This window comes from Brachyistius frenatus, unplaced genomic scaffold, assembly GCF_029030835.1.
Source record: "Brachyistius frenatus isolate BFR_SWC_R1_liver_20210118 unplaced genomic scaffold, ASM2903083v1 Contig_347, whole genome shotgun sequence".
Taxonomy (NCBI): domain Eukaryota; kingdom Metazoa; phylum Chordata; class Actinopteri; family Embiotocidae; genus Brachyistius; species Brachyistius frenatus.
Window position 1 is genome coordinate 125,805 of NW_027210946.1, and position 18,834 is coordinate 144,638.

The window sequence follows — 18,834 nt, forward strand, 5'->3', positions numbered from 1 at the left end:
TTACTGAGCGTCCGTTTATCCAAGCCCTTTTCAAACGAGTTCACACATAAGTGATAAAGCCTATCACTGCCAGATACATCTCTCCACACAGGGTCTGTATGTGACGTACAGAGATTTTAAATCCAGTGTCTGGTGAGACATTCCAGTAATGGCACTGGTATTGATGCCTATTACGTCACCCGGTGATGATTGTTTTGCCAGATCTGAAGGGGGGAGCTACAGTTATGAGCAAGAGAAGTAGCCTGCTGCACCTAAGAGTCTGGTGGATACATTTTACACGTGTCCCAGAAAACGTGGATGATGCTGATGAATTAGAAACTCCACATTTACAACAGTGAAAGCGCTGAAAGAAAAGAAGGGACAGAAGGCAGACACGGATGTCCCTTAGTGCTCTCGGACAGGCTAGTATTTGTATTGTATTGTCAATATTTGTTGTAGGTTATGTAGCTATTATATGTTTGGCAATCACTCTCTCTGCCAGAAGGGGTTGAAGATCCTCACTACAGGCTTAATAGCATCTTTTTCCTCCTAATCATCATCCTGATAAAGAATATCACAATTGTGATAAAGGGTTTGTTTAAAGCTGTTTCACTGTAGTCACTTCCTTTATCAGTCAGTATACTACATCTGCATCACAAACAGCCCTCTTCTGTCTCTGACTCCCCTTTTTCCACTCCGTCCCCTCCTCTTCTTCGCCGCCATGTCTCAGCAACAGCTCGAAGGGGGAAAAAAATGAAAGGAAGACTATGTAGATGGCTTCTGCTGTGCTGGACATTACACAGAAAATTCATTCTCTGATGGACAGACAGCAGGAAGTCACGAGCAGACTCACACTTTCCACGAGTGCGTGCGTGCGTGCGTGCAGGCGCGCTTTGAGTGCCGTGATGCGGTATGACAACTCCTGACTAGACCTGCGGTGCACGCACGTTGTACACGCAGACGTAACGGCTACGTGTCCGGACACACACGCTCTCTTTACTTCGGCAAGCTTGGTTTCCCCTTTCATGGAAACGGGGGATATTTGGAGCACAACCCCCGAGTAGCCACAAGGCTGGAAAGTATTTGCCCTAGGATCACCAGCTGGAACAGGAGATGGGAAGGTGTTGCGCTCGTCTTACCCCGACCTGACAAAACACACGTTTGACCTTTTTTTCTTTTTTTACATAATATTCTGTTACAGTTTTTAAGAGGAAGGAAATAGAAATGCTCGCACTAAAAAAAATCACACAAGAAGCGCATTCGAGCCGAGGTCATATATATATATATATATATATATATTATATGTGCGACGCTAATATGTTCACCAGTAAAATCCTTACAGAGAATGACTTAAAATAAAACTAATCAGACTTCATTTGTTGTAGAAATTAGGATTGTAGCTTATAAATACAGCAGTAAAAACCTATAACATAGTTATATTAATAGAATGTGCATGTGGGCTTTTAAAGCTGCAGCCCGACATGACATGTGGATGATGAAATTGATTAAAAGCATGAAACAGTGGGTGATTATTTCAGCTGGCGGAAGCAATAGGCCAATAATATATAACAATCAAAATGCAATCATTGTTGTTGTTTTTTCCACATAAAACCAATAAAAAATAGACTGTTACTTCTGCACTCCAGTGTGTTTTTAATAGCTCACAGGTGATGTGATCGCTACGTTAATAGGAGACACTCTTGAAAACGACTTCAAGAGGGCGCAGTTCTGTATATCAGCCCATAGAGGACACACCTACCCCGTTCTAATGATCCAATCATCCACGTCTCCAGACCGACTCTACTACAGTCACAGTATGGACAGAACGAGCCAGGGGAGGACGCGTTCTGTTCCAACGCAGAGAGCTGACCTGCTTGGTGCGCAGTGACAACACAAAGTTGTGTCAGACAATTATATGTACGCGCGGTTTTCTTTTTCACTGACCGTCAACCTGGTCCACGGATTCAAGTTGCACATTGGAGTGGGCTACAAGTTTCAAATGGACAGACACTTGGAAACGGCTGGCTCAACAAGCATGGGATTATTTTTGTAATGTGGATTGCTATTCCCTTGCAAGAAAAAAAAGGTCTGCTGCGAAACAATGTGAGACGTTGTGCATCTTGGATTTTCGTGTTTCTGGATATTTTGAAAATAATTGGCAACAGCTGAGCAGGAAGAAGTTAATGCGCAAAGGATTGTATGCTCCAACCTTGGGACCAGCATGGATCTGCCATTACGACCCCCGGTCCCTTATTTAAAGAAGTTCTAGCCGGTCCACTCGTGTTGTTGTTGTGCTTGTTGTTGTAAACTTCATGTTTGAGAACAGATCGCCACATTGGCCTCTTGCATTTTAAAACGTCGCCTGCCTTTGGATTGGATTTCCAACACCATGAACTTTATTGACAGTTTGACACTATTATTTTTGACGCTGTCAGCTGTCAAGGTGAGTGTGTTACGGAGAGCAAACTGGTTATCAGTCGACCTCTATTTCCAAACTGGTCATTAATGTGTAGCTTGTCCTTGTCTTTCCTCTGGCTAGGTCACCGCTCATGTTTAAACAAGCTGAAATGTTTAGTGGCTCTGAGGGGAATTAAACGGCCATTACGCAAAGCTGACACTATGTAAACCTAACCCATACTCGTGTGACGGGTGCGCTTCTTTTTTTCTTTTTTTCAAATGGAAATGTGGCTTATGTAATTATTTTTGAAATAAGGTTGTTAAGTTTGACGCTGGGTGATTGCAGGCCTGCTGTTAAACCACCTTGTAGATATTATTACGCTTTAAAGGCGCAGCGGCTCCATTCTGAATTAGGACATGAGAGCAGGTTCATTCCCGGCAGCGACACTACTCATGGTTAGACTGCTTCAATAAGAAAAGGGTTTCAAACTGAAACCAAACTAGAGAAAACTACTTCCCAGATTAATCAGGTGGCCTGGGGAATTTTAATGTCTGTTTAAGAGCGCACTGTAAATCGTTTTCTCTAATCATTAATCAAGTACTGTATGGCTTTGGGCAAAGGTTTCAAGGTGAAAAATGTTTTAGCAGCACGCCACTTGAGTAGGAGGCTGCGTATTTTCCTGCAACATGATTGGATTTTGCGGGATTATTTCCAACAACACTTTGCCACCTCAGGAGTTCCTCTCTACAGCATCGTATCCCCCCCCCAACCTAATTAAGTAGCCCATGACTCCTCTCCACATCCCAGTAATGTGTTTATTTAGATAACTGGTTGATTTAATGACAGCTAAACCACCCAATCAACGGTAAACGGTATCGGGATGATGCCTCAACTGCTCATAGTCGACATATCATCACTCGGTTTAAGAGCTGATGTTCGCAGCTTGACACCCAACCCATTAATAATACAGTATATAGTGTTTTGGAGGGCTGGGGTCTCCCAGCCCATAAGGTTGGACCCTCTCACGCCACCAGAAGGGGGTGGAGACTGCACACAACCCAACCATTTATTTTCCACTCTTCGTTAAGAAGTAGAAGTGAGTTTCATTCCTCTTAACGCCGACTCACTTGGCACAAGTTGGTGCCACAGGAGCAGGTTTCATGCAATATTGGGGAGAGATTGCGCGAGTTGCGCGCGCTTCTATGTGGAGCGAGAGAAAAAGGAAGAGGGTGAAGGCACCGTGTGTGAAGACGAGAGAGCGTTGTGCGTAACGAACGGATGGAAAGTTGCCAAAAAATCCTTTGTGGCCTGACTGGTGTGGTGACAGCTACCCCCTGTGAGGCAAAGTAGCTGGCTTGAAATTCTTACCGGTTTTAATGGCAACGGTTATTAATCCGTGTTGCCTGGAGGCAGGGGAGCAACACATGAAAGGTTTAGTTGCTGAAACAAAACCAACAGGCAGTTCCCAAGGTTATAAAGGTTTGCCACGTAGCTCGTGGCAGAACTTATGTCAGCTTGTAACTTTGGACAAATAGATAGCCATGTGGGGCCATATACCCCACACATAATAAGATATATTATAGTTTGAACAATTTGGCAAATAATTATATCCTGGGATCAGTAATTTCAGTTGATACTTATATTTATAACCTTTAGTTTTACTTCAAAGCTTGAACATGTTCACAATTATTCTATAAAATATAGTATTTCTTTAAGGCTTATAGAAGACAAAGGGAGAATGTTTGACTCTTGCTGCCCCCTATACTGTGTATAGACCAGCCCAAGATAAGATAGCTTGGTTTTCATATTTCGGCACTGGTCAACAGAAATGTCAAAATGCAAATACATCTTTTGCACAACTGTGGATAAGTAAATGGCACAAGCAGTGTTTTTTCTGCACAATCTACAGTAACTAACAGCATGTTTTTGTTTGTTGTTTTTTTTTCCTTGCAGAGTGCCCACATACCGAAGGAAACAGAAAGAGGTCCACATGACGGTAGGTGTCTCACAGGGCACCGTGGGAATACAGTCTGTATTGGGCTCCCTTGTTGGCACATAGCCAAAGAGAAGGCTGGTTAGAATTTCACCTTGATATTAAAGGAAAATTATCGCCTCCTAGTGGACAACTTTGTAGCTTGACCCTACCGAGATTTATCCCCTTCCAGACTCCCCTTATTTTTTAGTAAATGAGAGCTGTTTCACCCCTAAATCTCATCCAATGGACATGTTCATCCAGAAGAGCATTCCTTCTTATTTGAGGTTAAGCTGAGGAAATGTTATGGAGACCAGACTCTTTTATAGAATGGAATGTCACCCTCTTGGCCCACAATTTCATTTTGCACAATCGCAGCATTGCCCAATCTAATTTGGACAATCAGAAGCTGAACTTCATGGTACTTCACTGGTATGTTTAGTTTGGCTTCCCGGAGGACGTTCAGGCCTGGGGTTGTTTTAGGCTCACCAAAGCTCTAAGTGATGTTTTGAAGGTGTTGTCGCTCTGTGTGCTAATATCTTTCTCAAGAGCAGAACTCCTGCAAAGACGGAGAGAGCAGGGAAATAGACTGAAGGTGAAAAAGCAGACAATATGCTGTTATTGCACAGCTGTAGACAGGGTGACTTACAATAGGGCAGAAGGAGAGCTATAAAAATGGGGCGACACTCGGGTCATGCAAATCTTTGATGCAGCTGATGGGGTCAAGATAGATATATCAATGAAGTACTTGTTAATTTGAATGTCAATTTACATAAGTGTGTGTGTGTGTGTGTGTGTGTGTGTGTGTGTGTGTGTGTGTGTGTGTGTGTGTGTGTGTGTGTGTGTGTGTGTGTGTGCAAAAGTAGGTCAGTCTGTATTTGATTCTATAAACCCAAGTGCTTCGAGCAATAGAAAGTAAAACTTGTGTATTTCCAATCTCTTACGAGCCTGCCAGTTTTTAATTCTCATCCCTGTTTAAGTGTGTTATTGTTACGGCACTGTAGCGTTTAAGAGTCAATAATTTAGACTTGAGCTCCACTGCCATTTTATAACCCTGTCCACTGTGATTCTGTCTCCCAGTGATCCCTTTAATGGAGGTGTACAATAAGAGTTTGTGTAAGCCTCGGGAGCTGCTGGTGGAAATTCTGCAGGAGTACCCGGAAGAGGTGGAGCACATCTTCATCCCATCCTGTGTGGTGTTGACACGGTGTGCCGGCTGCTGCAATGACGAGATAATGCAGTGCATGCCAACATCCAGCTATAATATTACAATGGAGGTGAGTAGCACTACTTAGAACGGGAATTTAAAATGTTTTTCTTCAGGGACCTATTTTTTTTTTTTTACTTTTATTGAACCAGGATATGTCTGTTTGCTAAATGCACATTTAAATACTTCATTTTTGCCCAACTGTGACACTAGAGGGGCACGCGGGCTGCACAAGTGTCCTTCTGACCAGCACAGAGCCCTCCAAGAACTTAGCATAAAAGCCCTTTCAGTGTGTCCAAGTACACGTAGCTCAAAGGCTGCTTAGGTGTGACCTTTGGGCAAAAATGAGCTCTATTGTTGCATGCAAAAGAGCTGCTCCACTTTTTCACCTGTCAGGGATCCAGGGTCATTGAAAAAAAAAATGAGCAGTAACAGGCTTTTCTGCTCTTGAGTAAACATTTCCAGTGAGGAGTGGAGATCTTTTTTTGAACTTTGCATGTGTTGATCCTTTTGATACTTTATGACATCACAACGGCAATTTTAACACATCAGTTATAGTCCATCAAAATGAAAACGGGTTGTATAACTCTCTGAAACATTTCACTTTTAACATCCAGAGACCCGTAGTCCTGCTTATTTTCAATCTTCCCCTCCTCTGCCCACATGATTAGCTTAAGTAGAGGTTTTTCAGCTGATCAGGAGCTGGTACCTCCCAGCTCTTGGTTGGCTGGACACCCTCAAACCATCCAATCATCCGAGAAGCAGGGTGAGAAACCACAGAGCTCTTCAGAAACTCCTCCGATACCTGAAGTTTCCATGCACGACAGACTGGGACTCAGACGTGAAACTTAACCCATTAACCTTGAAGTAGCTTGTCTTCCTCTTAAGCAGATTTTAAATTATAATGTGACCTTTTGTTGATCCTCTATTCGTTTAATGCTATGATTTCACATAAATGATCATGTATTTTTTTATTCTACTAACTTGTGATAATCTCTTCTTTCTTTTTTCTTTTTTTTACAGATTAAAAGAATAAAACCCCAAAGGCAACAAAATGACATTTTTATGAGTTTTACAGAACACAGCGCATGTGAGTGTAGGTAAGAAACCCTGAACACACACACACACACACACACACACACACACACACACACACACTGAAAATCACTGTACCATTGTGTAGCAGAGCATGGGTTGGCCAAACACGCTGTGAAGTTATTGTTTTCACTTTGCCCCTGACACATTCAACAGATGCATATCACACAGATCCATGTCTTATCTGCGCTTCTTTTATTTCACTGATCTTAAGAAGTCCTGAGCAGGTTTAAACATATCGCAGCAGACGTCCACCATGTCGCTTCCATTTATCCTCATTCCATCTCACTGCTCAGGTAAAGGAGATACTTTTGTTTGAGTACTGAGCTACCTGAAATTTTGCTTTCCTTCTGTGGCATGTAGAGGTCATTCCTGGAGCTACATAGGTGTGATTGCTTTAGTTATTGATCACAGTGATAAGTACTGGGCACTTTCTTTGTGGCCTCTAGTCCCTGGCAGGTGACTTCCTGTTAAGTGATGCGCAGAGGAAAGCGTTATTCATGTTTATGGGTCCTTTTTTTCTTTTCTGTTCAGAGACAAGTGTTTTCAGCTACATGTGGCTCAGATTCAGTAACATGGCCGAATGTTTTCCTCCCCCGTTTAGCTTTGACAGGTAGGGCAGATTTAGATGTGTGCTGAAGTGAAACAAGCATCATCATCTACAAACAATGATGGCTAATCCTTAACAAATACAGTATGTCGCCTCTCGTTGAGTACACGTTGTGTCGTTTTGGGCCTCTGTCGAAATCTGCAGCTGTTGCAAAATCAGTTGAGCCCTGTGACATCAATTAGCAAATGGTGAGACAGCAGCTCAGAGGGGGACATGCATCATCCTCCCACATTTCGGGAAAATCTAACAATAAAATAAATATTGCAGCGACGACTGTTGGCCGAGAGCCGAGTTGTCACTTTATGTGTCTTATTTTAAATGCTCTTTCTGTCTGGAGGGATGCTTCATCAGTGTCTCTTTCAAACTCTGACTTTAAAGGAACTCACTGCTGTCTGACTGCCACGATGACTCAATACTTCACCATTTAGTTGTAGCAATAAACTTTTAGGGCACCTATATAGAACATTTTTAGAGGCTGTAATCAATCTATTCAGTTTCGGTTTTAAATATTTAACTTCATTATAATGATCAGGAAAAACACAGCCTTGAAGTCACTGCCAACATGATATTTTTTTTTTATTAAATAACCAGAAAAACAAGAGGATATGTAACCAATGGTTAAGTTTAGTTGACGTAAAAGTTATATATATATATATAAAGACAATGTTAATGGTTTACGAAGCATAAGATAGAAATATTTCAGGGTTATTTGTGTTCGATTATCTATATACTTTATACTGATGACAGTAGCTTAATACAACTCTGATAAGGCTGTAGAAGAGCTATTAGTTAACAGTGAGGCTGATATCAGTGATGGAAAACTGCAAACAGTAAAGCTGCATCATTTCCTGAATCCATCACAAGAATGCAGGACTCCACCACTGACAACAAAACTCTACAAAAGCATTAAAGCATATCAAAGTGGGAGTGGTTTTCATTAAAATCTTACGCATAACTCCTTTAACTATCGACAGTTTAGTGCTGATGGCACCATATCAATGACAAAATTCCAATTTCAGTCCATTTTATTGTTGAAACTACTTCACCTTTACTTGAAGTATAAATGAATGCAGCTGTTTTGCCGTTGATTGAGTAGTTTTACATTGTGGTATTGCTACCTTTTGTGTCTACTTAACAGATTTCCATGTATGTGGTCTACACTGTCACCTTCACATAAAGTACATATACCATATATGCACACACATATACATGTACGATGCTTTATTAAGCACACTTATGTCGAGTTATTGCATCAGCTTGACAAAAAGAAACTTGGCCTCGAGTTGTTCATGACCTTCTTGAAGGAAACACTGTTTCCTAATGCCTCTGGCTAACTGTTGTCTCCTGAGGGTGTCAGCAGTTTCATTTCTTCACACTGCTATTGGCAGGAGTCGCCACACTGACAAGTGAAAGACAGCTAACAACTCGCTACTGTAGTCCTGTTTGTATGTATGTTTGTGTATCCATCAATGAACACAACCTTTTGTGCAGTATGCAAGCGTGTACATTCCATTATTTCCCAACAACTCTGTTGTGGAAGTATTTGCTGCTAAGCCAAACCTTTGAAAGTGAAGGACCGTTTTTATTAACATTTCTGGTAAAGGACGGTGACGCAATGTGATTTGAAATTATGGTTGCGAGCCCGCCCATAATTAGCCTCTGGTCTCTGATGATTTTGTTATGTATCTGTTTACCAGGAAACAAAATTGCGTGCTGTGATCTAATGTCGCCTTGTTTTGTTCCTGCCTTTCAGGTTAAAGAAAGAAGTGAAAGAACAGAAAGAAAAGTGAGTAGAGCGCTCTTTCTGCATGGACATTGGTATTTTGGGGGAAACAATGGGGACTTGAGATTTGATCTTCTTTCTGTTTTGTTTTGCAAACAAACTCTCACTCTCAGTTGTCTGCAACTCTCAGCTGTTCCGACATGATGACATAGGCTCTTTTGTACTTAATTGATCTGCCTGGTATTTTCTCACCATTTCCTTCCACATAGACACACAGAAATGCACACGAAACGCTCCACAACGATAATATTTCATGAAAAACCCCGACGGAGAAGCTACATGAGATCATCCTATAGAGAGAACAGGCTAGCATGCTGTTCTCGGTTGATAGACACAGAGAATACCAACTAAACCCACTCAGGTGAATGAGTGACACTTGATGAGGCCATTGCCCTCTCTGGTCTGTCCTTTATACCTTGACCCCGTTTTCTATCTCATCTTTACATTCCTCTTCTTTTTTCTTTACTGTTTACCTCCTATTTAACTTCTGTTACACTGCTGTTTCTGACCGCGCTGATATAGATAACGACGTTATTGAAGACCTGTTAAACTTTTGTGATAATAATCGTTGCGTGAAGGATCCTCCTTTCCCATGTTACAGAAGTCACAGTGCTAAGGGTCATTCAAATTCTTTAATGTGCTGTCGGCTGTATTTTGGTTTGATTTTCAGGTCGTCTGTCATATAGATAAGACTTGGCTTTGGGACCTTCTCTTTAACCTTGTCTTAACTGTTTACGAGTCTTGCTTCAGTGGCGTGCTTCCACGAAGTAATGGTCTTCGGGTCATTCAACTTTTCTGATGCTTTCATACATTCATGTTAGTTTTAACACCGACCGCTGACCTGACAGTAGCGAGAGATCTGTCAGGGTGAGTCATCGTAGTGAGGTTGTGAAACGAGGTAACTGTTAACGTCCACAGTCAAACTAGACTTGATCTCTGCACAATTAAAGAGTTTTTACATTCACAACACATCAGCGTCATCTTGTTCCATAGATTAGATGGTGTCATATCTGTTGTTCACTCCCAGCTGGGTCTAATTTAGCCCTATTTGTGACTTCTGCACCCTGTATGTTACTCAGACATTGGGATTCGTGACGTTGCCTTGCAAGGTCCAAACTGAATTTCTAACCATTTTAGCCACTTGGCCGTTGGGAGGCAATGTGTGTTATCAGTTTGCCAGTCGGTCCACCACTTTATCCCCACAGAAAAGTCTCAACAATCATTGATTTGTAATTAAATTTTATAGACACACTGATGGTCCATAGAGGATTAATCCTAGCTTTGGTGACCCCCTGACTTTTCCCCAAGTGTCACTGAGATTCATATTTGTGCAACTATTAAAAAAATGTCCCCTTGTGGGATTAATAAAGTAACTATCCATCTATCTATCTTTTGGATGGATCATTAAAATTTGGACACGCATTTATAGACCGCAGAGGATGAATTCTTACAACTTGCTCCCCTGACCTTCCATATTGTGTCATCATCAGCCCAAATTGCTTTGATTCATGATCAAATATTTGCAAGATGAACAACACTCCCACCAATATGGAGAACTTGTAAACCCTCCAAGAGCTGCAAGCATGGCTTTAGGCTCATTTTCATGTCAGCACAACTCTAAGTTTCTGACAGTAGCATTTGCCCATCTGTGTGATATTTTGGTGCAGAGCCCATGGTGGACAGGTGGGAGGGGAGGAGCAGAATTGCATTTAAATGCCTATTATTCACCTGGAAAATTTGTCACTGCGGGCAGAAACCAGACATCCATGAGCTCAAGGACATACTTTTGTAATAAAGATCTAATCCGCTGCTGCATAACAAGTAAATAAAACATTTTGTGACTGAATAGCATCGAAACGTAAGGTCACGTACTAAAACGTGTATACGGTGCTGAGGTCATGGGACTGGGTCTGCCACTACCATGTGTTTTCCATGTAATTACGGTGCTTCCATTCCTGCTCCATAGGTTCAGGTAGAAACTGGATCATTATGGTTGCAGCATTTATATTTATTTATTTTTATAACCAATTTATAATTTTTCTGCCTGTAAAAATCTTAACGTAAGATACTGTATATACTCATCGCCGTCATTGGCAATAAAGACCAGCAATCATTGTTTTGTTTTTTGCTGTAGTGTGAAGTATGACCAAAGTTCTTTGTATAGTTGTACATGCTTTGGGCAGCAAAACTTAATCTAACTTGGCCTGTATTTGATCTTGATTATGAAATCTAGTCTGCACCTGAGAAACTGCAGGATGTGTGGAAATCACGTACAGTAAGGTGCACTATTCTGGGTGTTTCTTTACAAATTAGAAAACATTTTAAATGTTGTTTCACCTTTTTTTTTTTTAAGTTAATTGTAGCCTATTTCAACTCTTGGAAATTTTAGGAGTGTGGCAAAAAAGTAACTTAACCATCAACCCTCACTGAAGTAATTGGGATATGGTCAACGGAAACGTATGTGAACACTGTTGGATGCTTTTCTCATAATATGTTATATAGTTATAATCACATACAAGTCAGTCAGTAACAATAATCAAGCTAAAAATAACCTGTTTTGAATGATTAATTGCTTTGCTCTTTGACTGATACACACACGACTGCTATTAATCGAGGTTGGTTTTAGCAATCATCAATTTTAAGATCTTAACACATCAGCCCATGTCTCTCGTCAGTCTCTCAGGCATCTTTGTGCCTTGTTGTCCTTTCTCTCTTGCAGAAAATCCCGGAAAGGCAAGGGTAAAGGCCAAAAGAGAAAACGAAAGAAAAACCGTGACAAAACAATACACGATGCGTATGTCAGCTCCGCCTTCTCCACATACCTGCACCTGAGTGTTGCACTTCTCATAGTTAAGCTTATTTTGGAGGAGCTCTTTTGCCCCTTTTAATTTATCCCATTTAATTTGCCCATTGGCCACATCAGTTAGCATGCTGCTTCCGTGTATTGTCCTAACTTTGTCTCGTCAGCCGTGCTTTACATATTCAGAATATTCGTGTCTAGGCTGCCCTGTCTGCCGACATGTTTTGCTAACGTAGCTCTTGCAAAACTTCATGTGACAGTGATAACCAGGGAAGTTCAGCAGGCTTGGCCATATCCCACCTCGCAAGAAATGAACTATAACCCATCTCAACCACTCAAAATCTGCATCTAATCTCCTCCTAACCATGCCAGCACATTGTATGCAAGAATGTCACTCTCTCTACGGATGAGACTGAACTGATGATTGGGATAAGATACAACAATATAAAAAGCAGTAGAAACACGAGGTTCAAATTTCCTCTAACATCTTGTCAGATAGCTAGTTTTATGATTGATGGACATGTTTTAAGAAGCTGTAATAAACAGATCTTACATCAGCTGTTGGCTGAAACCTGAACCTTCCACTGAAACAGATCACAGATCCGCCAGCATTGCCTAGCAGACTGGTTCGTTCTCTTCTGGTATCTGTGCTGGAATCACCAGGGTTGTAATCATGATCCTGTGTTCAGTGTTGAGTCTGTGCCGCTTTGCTGTGTCTCGTACCTGTCTCCTTTCCCCTCTTTGTTCTTCTCATCTTTACAAGCTGAGTTTTGCTGTCCTATGCTTAATGCTGGTACTTTTTATGTAATATGAAGATACGAGTGATGGCTATCTAGTGCCTTTTTTTTTTTTGAGGGGGGGATTTGTAACCAACAAAGTACTGTTTTTGTTTCTTTGTTTGCCTGCTTTTGTCTCTGAAACCGTAAAAAGAACTCTTATTTTATTCAAAACTAATATAAATATGATCTCATGTCCTCATACTGTGAATGAATTATTGTCTGTACATGTAATTTGTAATTTGTATATTGTCAGTGACGTATCTGAGCCTTCAGCCCTGCTAAGAAATGTAATTTAGACCACTTTCAGCCTCTGTTTTGAATCTTATGTCTCTCTGTGGGAAACATAGTCTTCAGTTTTCACTCAATAAAATGAAATCATTATTAACGGTGCACCGAACAGACCCTTGAGTCTTCTTTATCAAGAGTTGACCGTTTGGAAGAGTGAGAGCGAGAAGTGTGCCGTCTTTGACCCGCATTTCAAAGCCAATACACAGTATGTTGGTTTGTGTCTCATTAAAGCTTTGCCACTGCATGTCTAACTCATACAAGTCGTCTGTGAGGGGTCCAATCAACGGGAAGGAGGAGGGGGAGTGGGTAATTTTACTGCTTGAATTTTTGCCCGCTCTGTGGAAACATGTGTGAAATACAAACCACCTGTTACATGTGGAACAACTTGTCAGTGGCTTTGAAGAATAAACTGGAGCATATGAAAGGGCTGAACTGAGGGTGACCTGTCTTATGGGTCGTAATGGTACACTGTGATAATCTGCCTCTCCCTCTTCCTCCCCATCTCTGTCTGTCTCTCTGTCTGCCCAGTGTTTGTGACCCATGTTGTGATCACTGCTCAGAGAGGAGAAAGCGTTTGTTTGTGCAGGATCCTGCAACCTGCCGGTGCTCCTGCAAACACACAGACGAATACTGTAAAGAACGCCAGCTTGAGCTCAACGAGAGGACCTGCAAGTAAGTAATTCAAACTTCAGAGTTTTGTTGTACAAGATGGACAACTTACTTGGCTTTTGTAAGAGCACAACTAACTAAAAACACAGCCATTGTACAACTCAGTAAGAGCTAGGTCGCTGATGTTGTACATGATCACTTTCTTCCTGTCACATCACGAAATATCTAATGACTTAAAGTGACCAAAAGTCATAACTACTACAATAAACTTTTTTTTTTAAATAACTATGTTTTTTAGCAGTTTCTAAAAATGACCTTTTCCAACAAACCCAACACTGCAGCCAAATTTTGCAGGCAATATTTATTGTTCTTATATTCTTTTTTCCCCCTTTTATTCTTGTTTAGATGTGACAAGCCAAGAAGATGAGAGAGGTGGGAGCACCAGATGTACAAGATGAAGGAATATTCTAGAAATATTTCACAGCACAGCACTTTGACCTTTGAACCGTAAGCTCTTCTTTTCTGTGGAAAGCATTCCCCTTGGACTGAGAGAACAAAAAGAAAGACCGAACTGTATATCTGTGTGTATATAGACCATGATAAAAAAAGAAAACAGAATTGTTATGCTGCTACAGAAAAAAAAATAACTAAACCCATCATTTGACTAAAAGCGAAATAGCCGCCATGTGGTTTTGCATTTCTAACAGGCTTGCGATGCAGGTGTAGTCTTATTGTCAGTTCAATTACTTCACTGGATATGAGTCTACTGTGGTTGTGTGTCAATCATAACATGCAAAACCTCTCAATCTAAGATATATATAACTGCTAAAACAGCGGGTGAGACTGAAGAGGACGTGGGTGTGCTCTCCTTTCAAACATGATGGATGGACCTTTGCCTGCCGATGTCTACTTTTTCTTTTTGGAGTAACACATCAGGACAAGCGGGACAGCTGAGGGAAATCTTGACTTTCTCCTCATGATAACGCTTCCCTCTCCTCTGAGGACACTGCAAGACTGATGTGGCCTCACACAGTGTCACTATTGTGATCAGAGGAGACTCTGGAGTGCCATATACTTTTAAAGGGATACTGGTCATCAATATAGCTTTTAATGTTTGTTATGTTCTACAAGAAAACCACTGAAAATATCCTATACTGTAGTTTGATTCCATTTGAAAACTGTGCCTCACAAAATGTACTGAGAAATCTTTCAAGTCCTTTTTAAATTATTTTTGTTTTCTTTTTCAGGAGAGGGGATTGTCAAAATAGTTTTGTAGCTGTTGAACTCAATATGGAATCCAATGATTACACATCATCTTCTCTGTAGTTGTACATACTTAATATCCCTTTATGCCATAGTCCAATCTAGATAATTTATAATGTTATAGAGTATTTTTCAGTATTCAGTCTTCTACCCATATTTAATTTGGTCTATTTATGTATGCAGTGTTATGAACCTGTGGCTGTCCTATCTCCCCCCATTTTGTTATGTCACTGATGGCTACTCTCAGCATGGAAACTCTCTTTGCTTTTCTATGAAACAAACAAGCAAAAAAAAAAAAAAAAAAAAAAAAAATCTAAAAGGATTTGTTAACATTCCCTAAATGGATCATTTGTACTGATGACATCTCCTCCTTTTCAACCCCTCATCTAACGGTGTGGGTGCTGTGTAGACTTTTAACTTGTGTGTGTCTGTTTGTTTGTGCTTGTTTGTGTATGAATGTGTGTTCACCTGCATTTGCTGATGTGCACATCTGTGCGTAGATGTTAGTACGTTGTATTTAAGTATTTAATTAAGTAGCGGACCTGCGTTTTGTCCGTTGTTCAAGATGCAAATACAAATAAACTACTGCTAGCAGTTCAGCATACACTACCACAACACCACTACCATTGAAATTTGGATAAATATCTCCATCCTTCCTGCCATCAGTCTTAGAGCCCTTACTATTAGTTGTCTTTGTCTTTTCCTCACTATTAACATGTTTTCTGTGTCTATGTAAAACAGTAAAGCATATTTATTTTCAAATCATATTGTTTTTATATAAAATAAGGAAAAGGTTGCTGTGTTGTTAATGCTGTGTTTCCAAGAGATTTTATTAGGCAACAGTTGTCCATGTTTTTTGTGCGGCAAGCTGGTACACACCTGAGATGAGCCTCAGCACAATAAAACCTGAGAGAAAACAGAACCCACAAATAACAAATTCCAGCACGTTTCTTCATGACAGGCAGACATTCAGCCTAAAGAATAAAATGTCATTTCGAAGCAGTGTGCAATACTTTCTTTTGTTAAATACAACTCTGGACAACCATTCAGGAGTGTGGGACACACTATTTCCTGAGAATTGTTGCGATCACTAATAAGGTAAAGATAGCACTTCTCAGTTGCCAAAGGCTGACAATAGTAAAACGGAACCTATCGAAGCAGTTTGTTTAGGTAGCTCTTTATTAATTGGTTAAATTTGTAACCATGCACAAACCAAATGTTTTTCTGCCAGTAATGGACAGAAAAACAGAAGACTCGGTTTAAAAAAAAAAAAAATTTAAAAACTGCTATTTTTGGATGTAAGCCTTAAGACAGAGTGAAAACAGTTATATGATCAGTAACCTCAGAGATAGCTGGGCTCAAGTAACATCTTGGTGTGGTTAAAATTAGGGGAAGAATGTGATCATCACTGCCCATAATTGCATAAGAACACAGAAATCCATCCATATCAAATGCTCAGGAACCTTGGGTTTGTGTTAAATTACATTATTATACAATAAATACATTTCAGCAGCATTCGCCCACCAGAAAAAACGCAGCCAACTCATTCAGTTCGTCATCGACGCTGTAGAGGTGCTGACGCAATACGCTTTACCATTTAAATTTCACGATTGCTGTATAATGACTGTTGCCATAATACCTTTCATGACAATGTGTAAAATCCTTCCTCCTAGTGTTTTATTATACTGCACTGCATTGAGATATGGTAAACCTTTAAACTCATATTACATAAACCAGCCTTTCTGGATCATATTTCATTGATTTACCAGGACCTGAAGCAAGTTCAGCATTAACACAGACAAACCATGAATGACAACAATGAACAAAACAAGGGTCAATCATTGTCGCACTGTGTGTCTAAATTGATCTGCAGGTGAATCTTCAGCTTCAGAGTCAAGAAACAATACAGTTTGCTCTTGTTCTTCTGGTTTGACTACAACATTAGGCTAACAATCTATTGAGTCATTTATACTACAATAACCTTTATAGGAAGAACTATGTTAGGAACTTGGAAGCGATACCTGAAACTAAGGTCCCAGGAAAATCTTGCCCTTTTTGGTACATGGGCTGTACTTCCTGCCACCTCACGGGACTTTTTTTTTTTTACACCCTTTTACCTGTTACTTTGTGCAAGTATTTTACCGCAAACTTGACACCTGTAGCCTCCTAATGAAAACAGGCTACTCCCTGCTCTGCTATACCAGATTACCATGTCACCTGGCCACCTTTAATCCAACATGGAGGACAAAGAGCGGTTTTAGCTACTGGCATGGTATTAGTGACTTGTTCAGTGATACTTGAGTGGTAGCTGATCTCTGGGCGCCTGGACCAAATGTAACCCCGATGAATGTAGATTAAGTGGGGTTTTTGGATATTTGGCCATGTTTGTTTTGAAACTCGCTCCCTCTTAGCCCCATTGCTTGCTGCTTCCTGCCGGATTAGCTCCTGAATGGTGCTAATACAGCCATGCAAAAAAAAAAAATCTGCTCTCCCTGACTCATGCTCTTTATGTGCATACCTAAATATAAAGCACCATATAATCCCTGTAAATTGTGGGGCCCTCTTCCCTGAGCAAAACACCCCGAAGAATGTCATAAACTGTCTAATCTGTGATTTACCACGAACCCAGAACGTAGCGAGCCACCTATAGCTGCCCGTCTAGTTTGTTCGCTGATTTGTGCCGATTTAACAACAGTTGCAGCCATTTGGGAAATTTTAATCTGACACGTAAAACCCTTAAGGAAGGGAATTACTTATTGAGGGTATGATACCACCAACAGAGGTGTAGATGATATACACAACATGAATAATATACACACGATAACATTTTAGATAATTCATGATTACAGAAAAACATCAACCCACTTTCTTCAAGTAATCCCCTGAATTATCTTTAAAGGATTTGAGGCCAGAAAATTGTTGAGTATTATTTTGGAAACCTAAGAAGTACATGAATCCCTACTTTTATGTTACCTTCTCAACTGTGTGTGTGTGTCTTTGCAAGATTGTATGGACAATTCTTTTGTTCAAAACCAGTGTAGTTGTGACATGTGAGGACGATACAACTTCAAACGGCTGTTTGAGGGTCGAGATTTGGTTTTAAAGTTATGGTCAGAATTGTTTTCCGTCAGGTTAAGAGTTGGGATTACGAACCGGGTCATGATAGTTCAAGTTAGGGGCCAGGAATCGTATCATGTCAGTGAGTTACCTCACAAAAGAACAATGTGTGTGTGTCAGAGTGCTGTTTTCCATTCATTCTCCTTTAATTTACTGTCAAAAGAGTTTTTTAACTCTTGGACACACTGTTAGAAATGTTTCCGTCAAAAAACAGTAAAGAACTGGCAACACGGGCGCCCGTAGATTACCGTAAAATGTACGGTATTTTGCTGTTGCTGAAATTTACAGTTTGCTACTGCTTTCACGACTTCAGTATAAGGCTGAAGTTGCTGGGTTTTACTGTAATCTACAATACAAATATACTACATGTTACTGTATAAACTACAGACTACTATTAGTTGTTTTTTTCCATTTCATTTCGAAACATTGTTATTTGATACATTATCCCTTACCACTTTTGCAATAAAATAGTGTATAAATGTAACCTTTGAAATGGTGCAATAAGATTTTGAGACAAATAATACGGATAAATAATACAAATAAAACCATGTCTTAATTTAAGCTTTTGAAAATCCTTTGAAAAGCTTTATTGAAAAACAAAAGTGTTATGTACAATATACACAAAACTAAAATTTCAGTCATTTAAAAAAAATATAATTTAACAGGAAGTGTTCATGAGCAAAATCACTTGCTGAAAAACCATGAGTGACTTCATGAGATTGCAAAAGATTTCATTATAATTAAGGAAATTCAGATGAACTTAAATTTCCAGCCATATAAATAATATGTACAAAACTTTTAGAGGTCTGCCAAAAACTGAACTCAAGTAACAAAAAGTACTGAGTGAAATATTAAGTGACTTGGTGAGTACCTGAAAAAAGCGTGGGTAATAGTAAACAAGACTTTGCCTGCGTGTTTTCCCTGAATTTGATAA

At 40.2% G+C, this 18,834-nt stretch overlaps 1 protein-coding gene across 2 annotated transcripts; it reads left to right on the forward strand.

Moving 5' to 3' along the window:
- Positions 1-1,363: 1,363 nt before the first annotated feature.
- On the forward strand, positions 1,364-15,102 carry vegfab (vascular endothelial growth factor Ab). Of its 2 annotated transcripts, XM_069723832.1 has the most exons (8): positions 1,364-2,422; positions 4,331-4,373; positions 5,430-5,626; positions 6,580-6,656; positions 9,015-9,047; positions 11,764-11,838; positions 13,440-13,583; positions 13,926-15,102. In XM_069723832.1, the coding sequence occupies exons 1-8, from the start codon at positions 2,369-2,371 to the stop codon at positions 13,945-13,947; spliced, it is 645 nt and encodes a 214-aa protein (XP_069579933.1). In that variant the 5' UTR covers positions 1,364-2,368; the 3' UTR covers positions 13,948-15,102. The 2 variants fall into 2 exon arrangements, with proteins under 2 accessions (XP_069579933.1, XP_069579934.1); XM_069723833.1 differs by lacking the exon at positions 11,764-11,838 and having other exon boundaries at positions 1,375-2,422.
- The last annotated feature ends 3,732 nt before the right edge of the window (positions 15,103-18,834 follow it).

Coding starts and splice junctions, on each gene's coding strand:
- vegfab (XM_069723832.1), top strand. CDS start 2,369: ATGAACTTTATTGACAGTTTGACACTATTATTTTTGACGCTGTCAGCT. Junction 2,423..4,330: donor TGACGCTGTCAGCTGTCAAG/GTGAGTGTGTTA, acceptor TTTTCCTTGCAG/AGTGCCCACATACCGAAGGA. Junction 4,374..5,429: donor AGAAAGAGGTCCACATGACG/GTAGGTGTCTCA, acceptor TCTGTCTCCCAG/TGATCCCTTTAATGGAGGTG.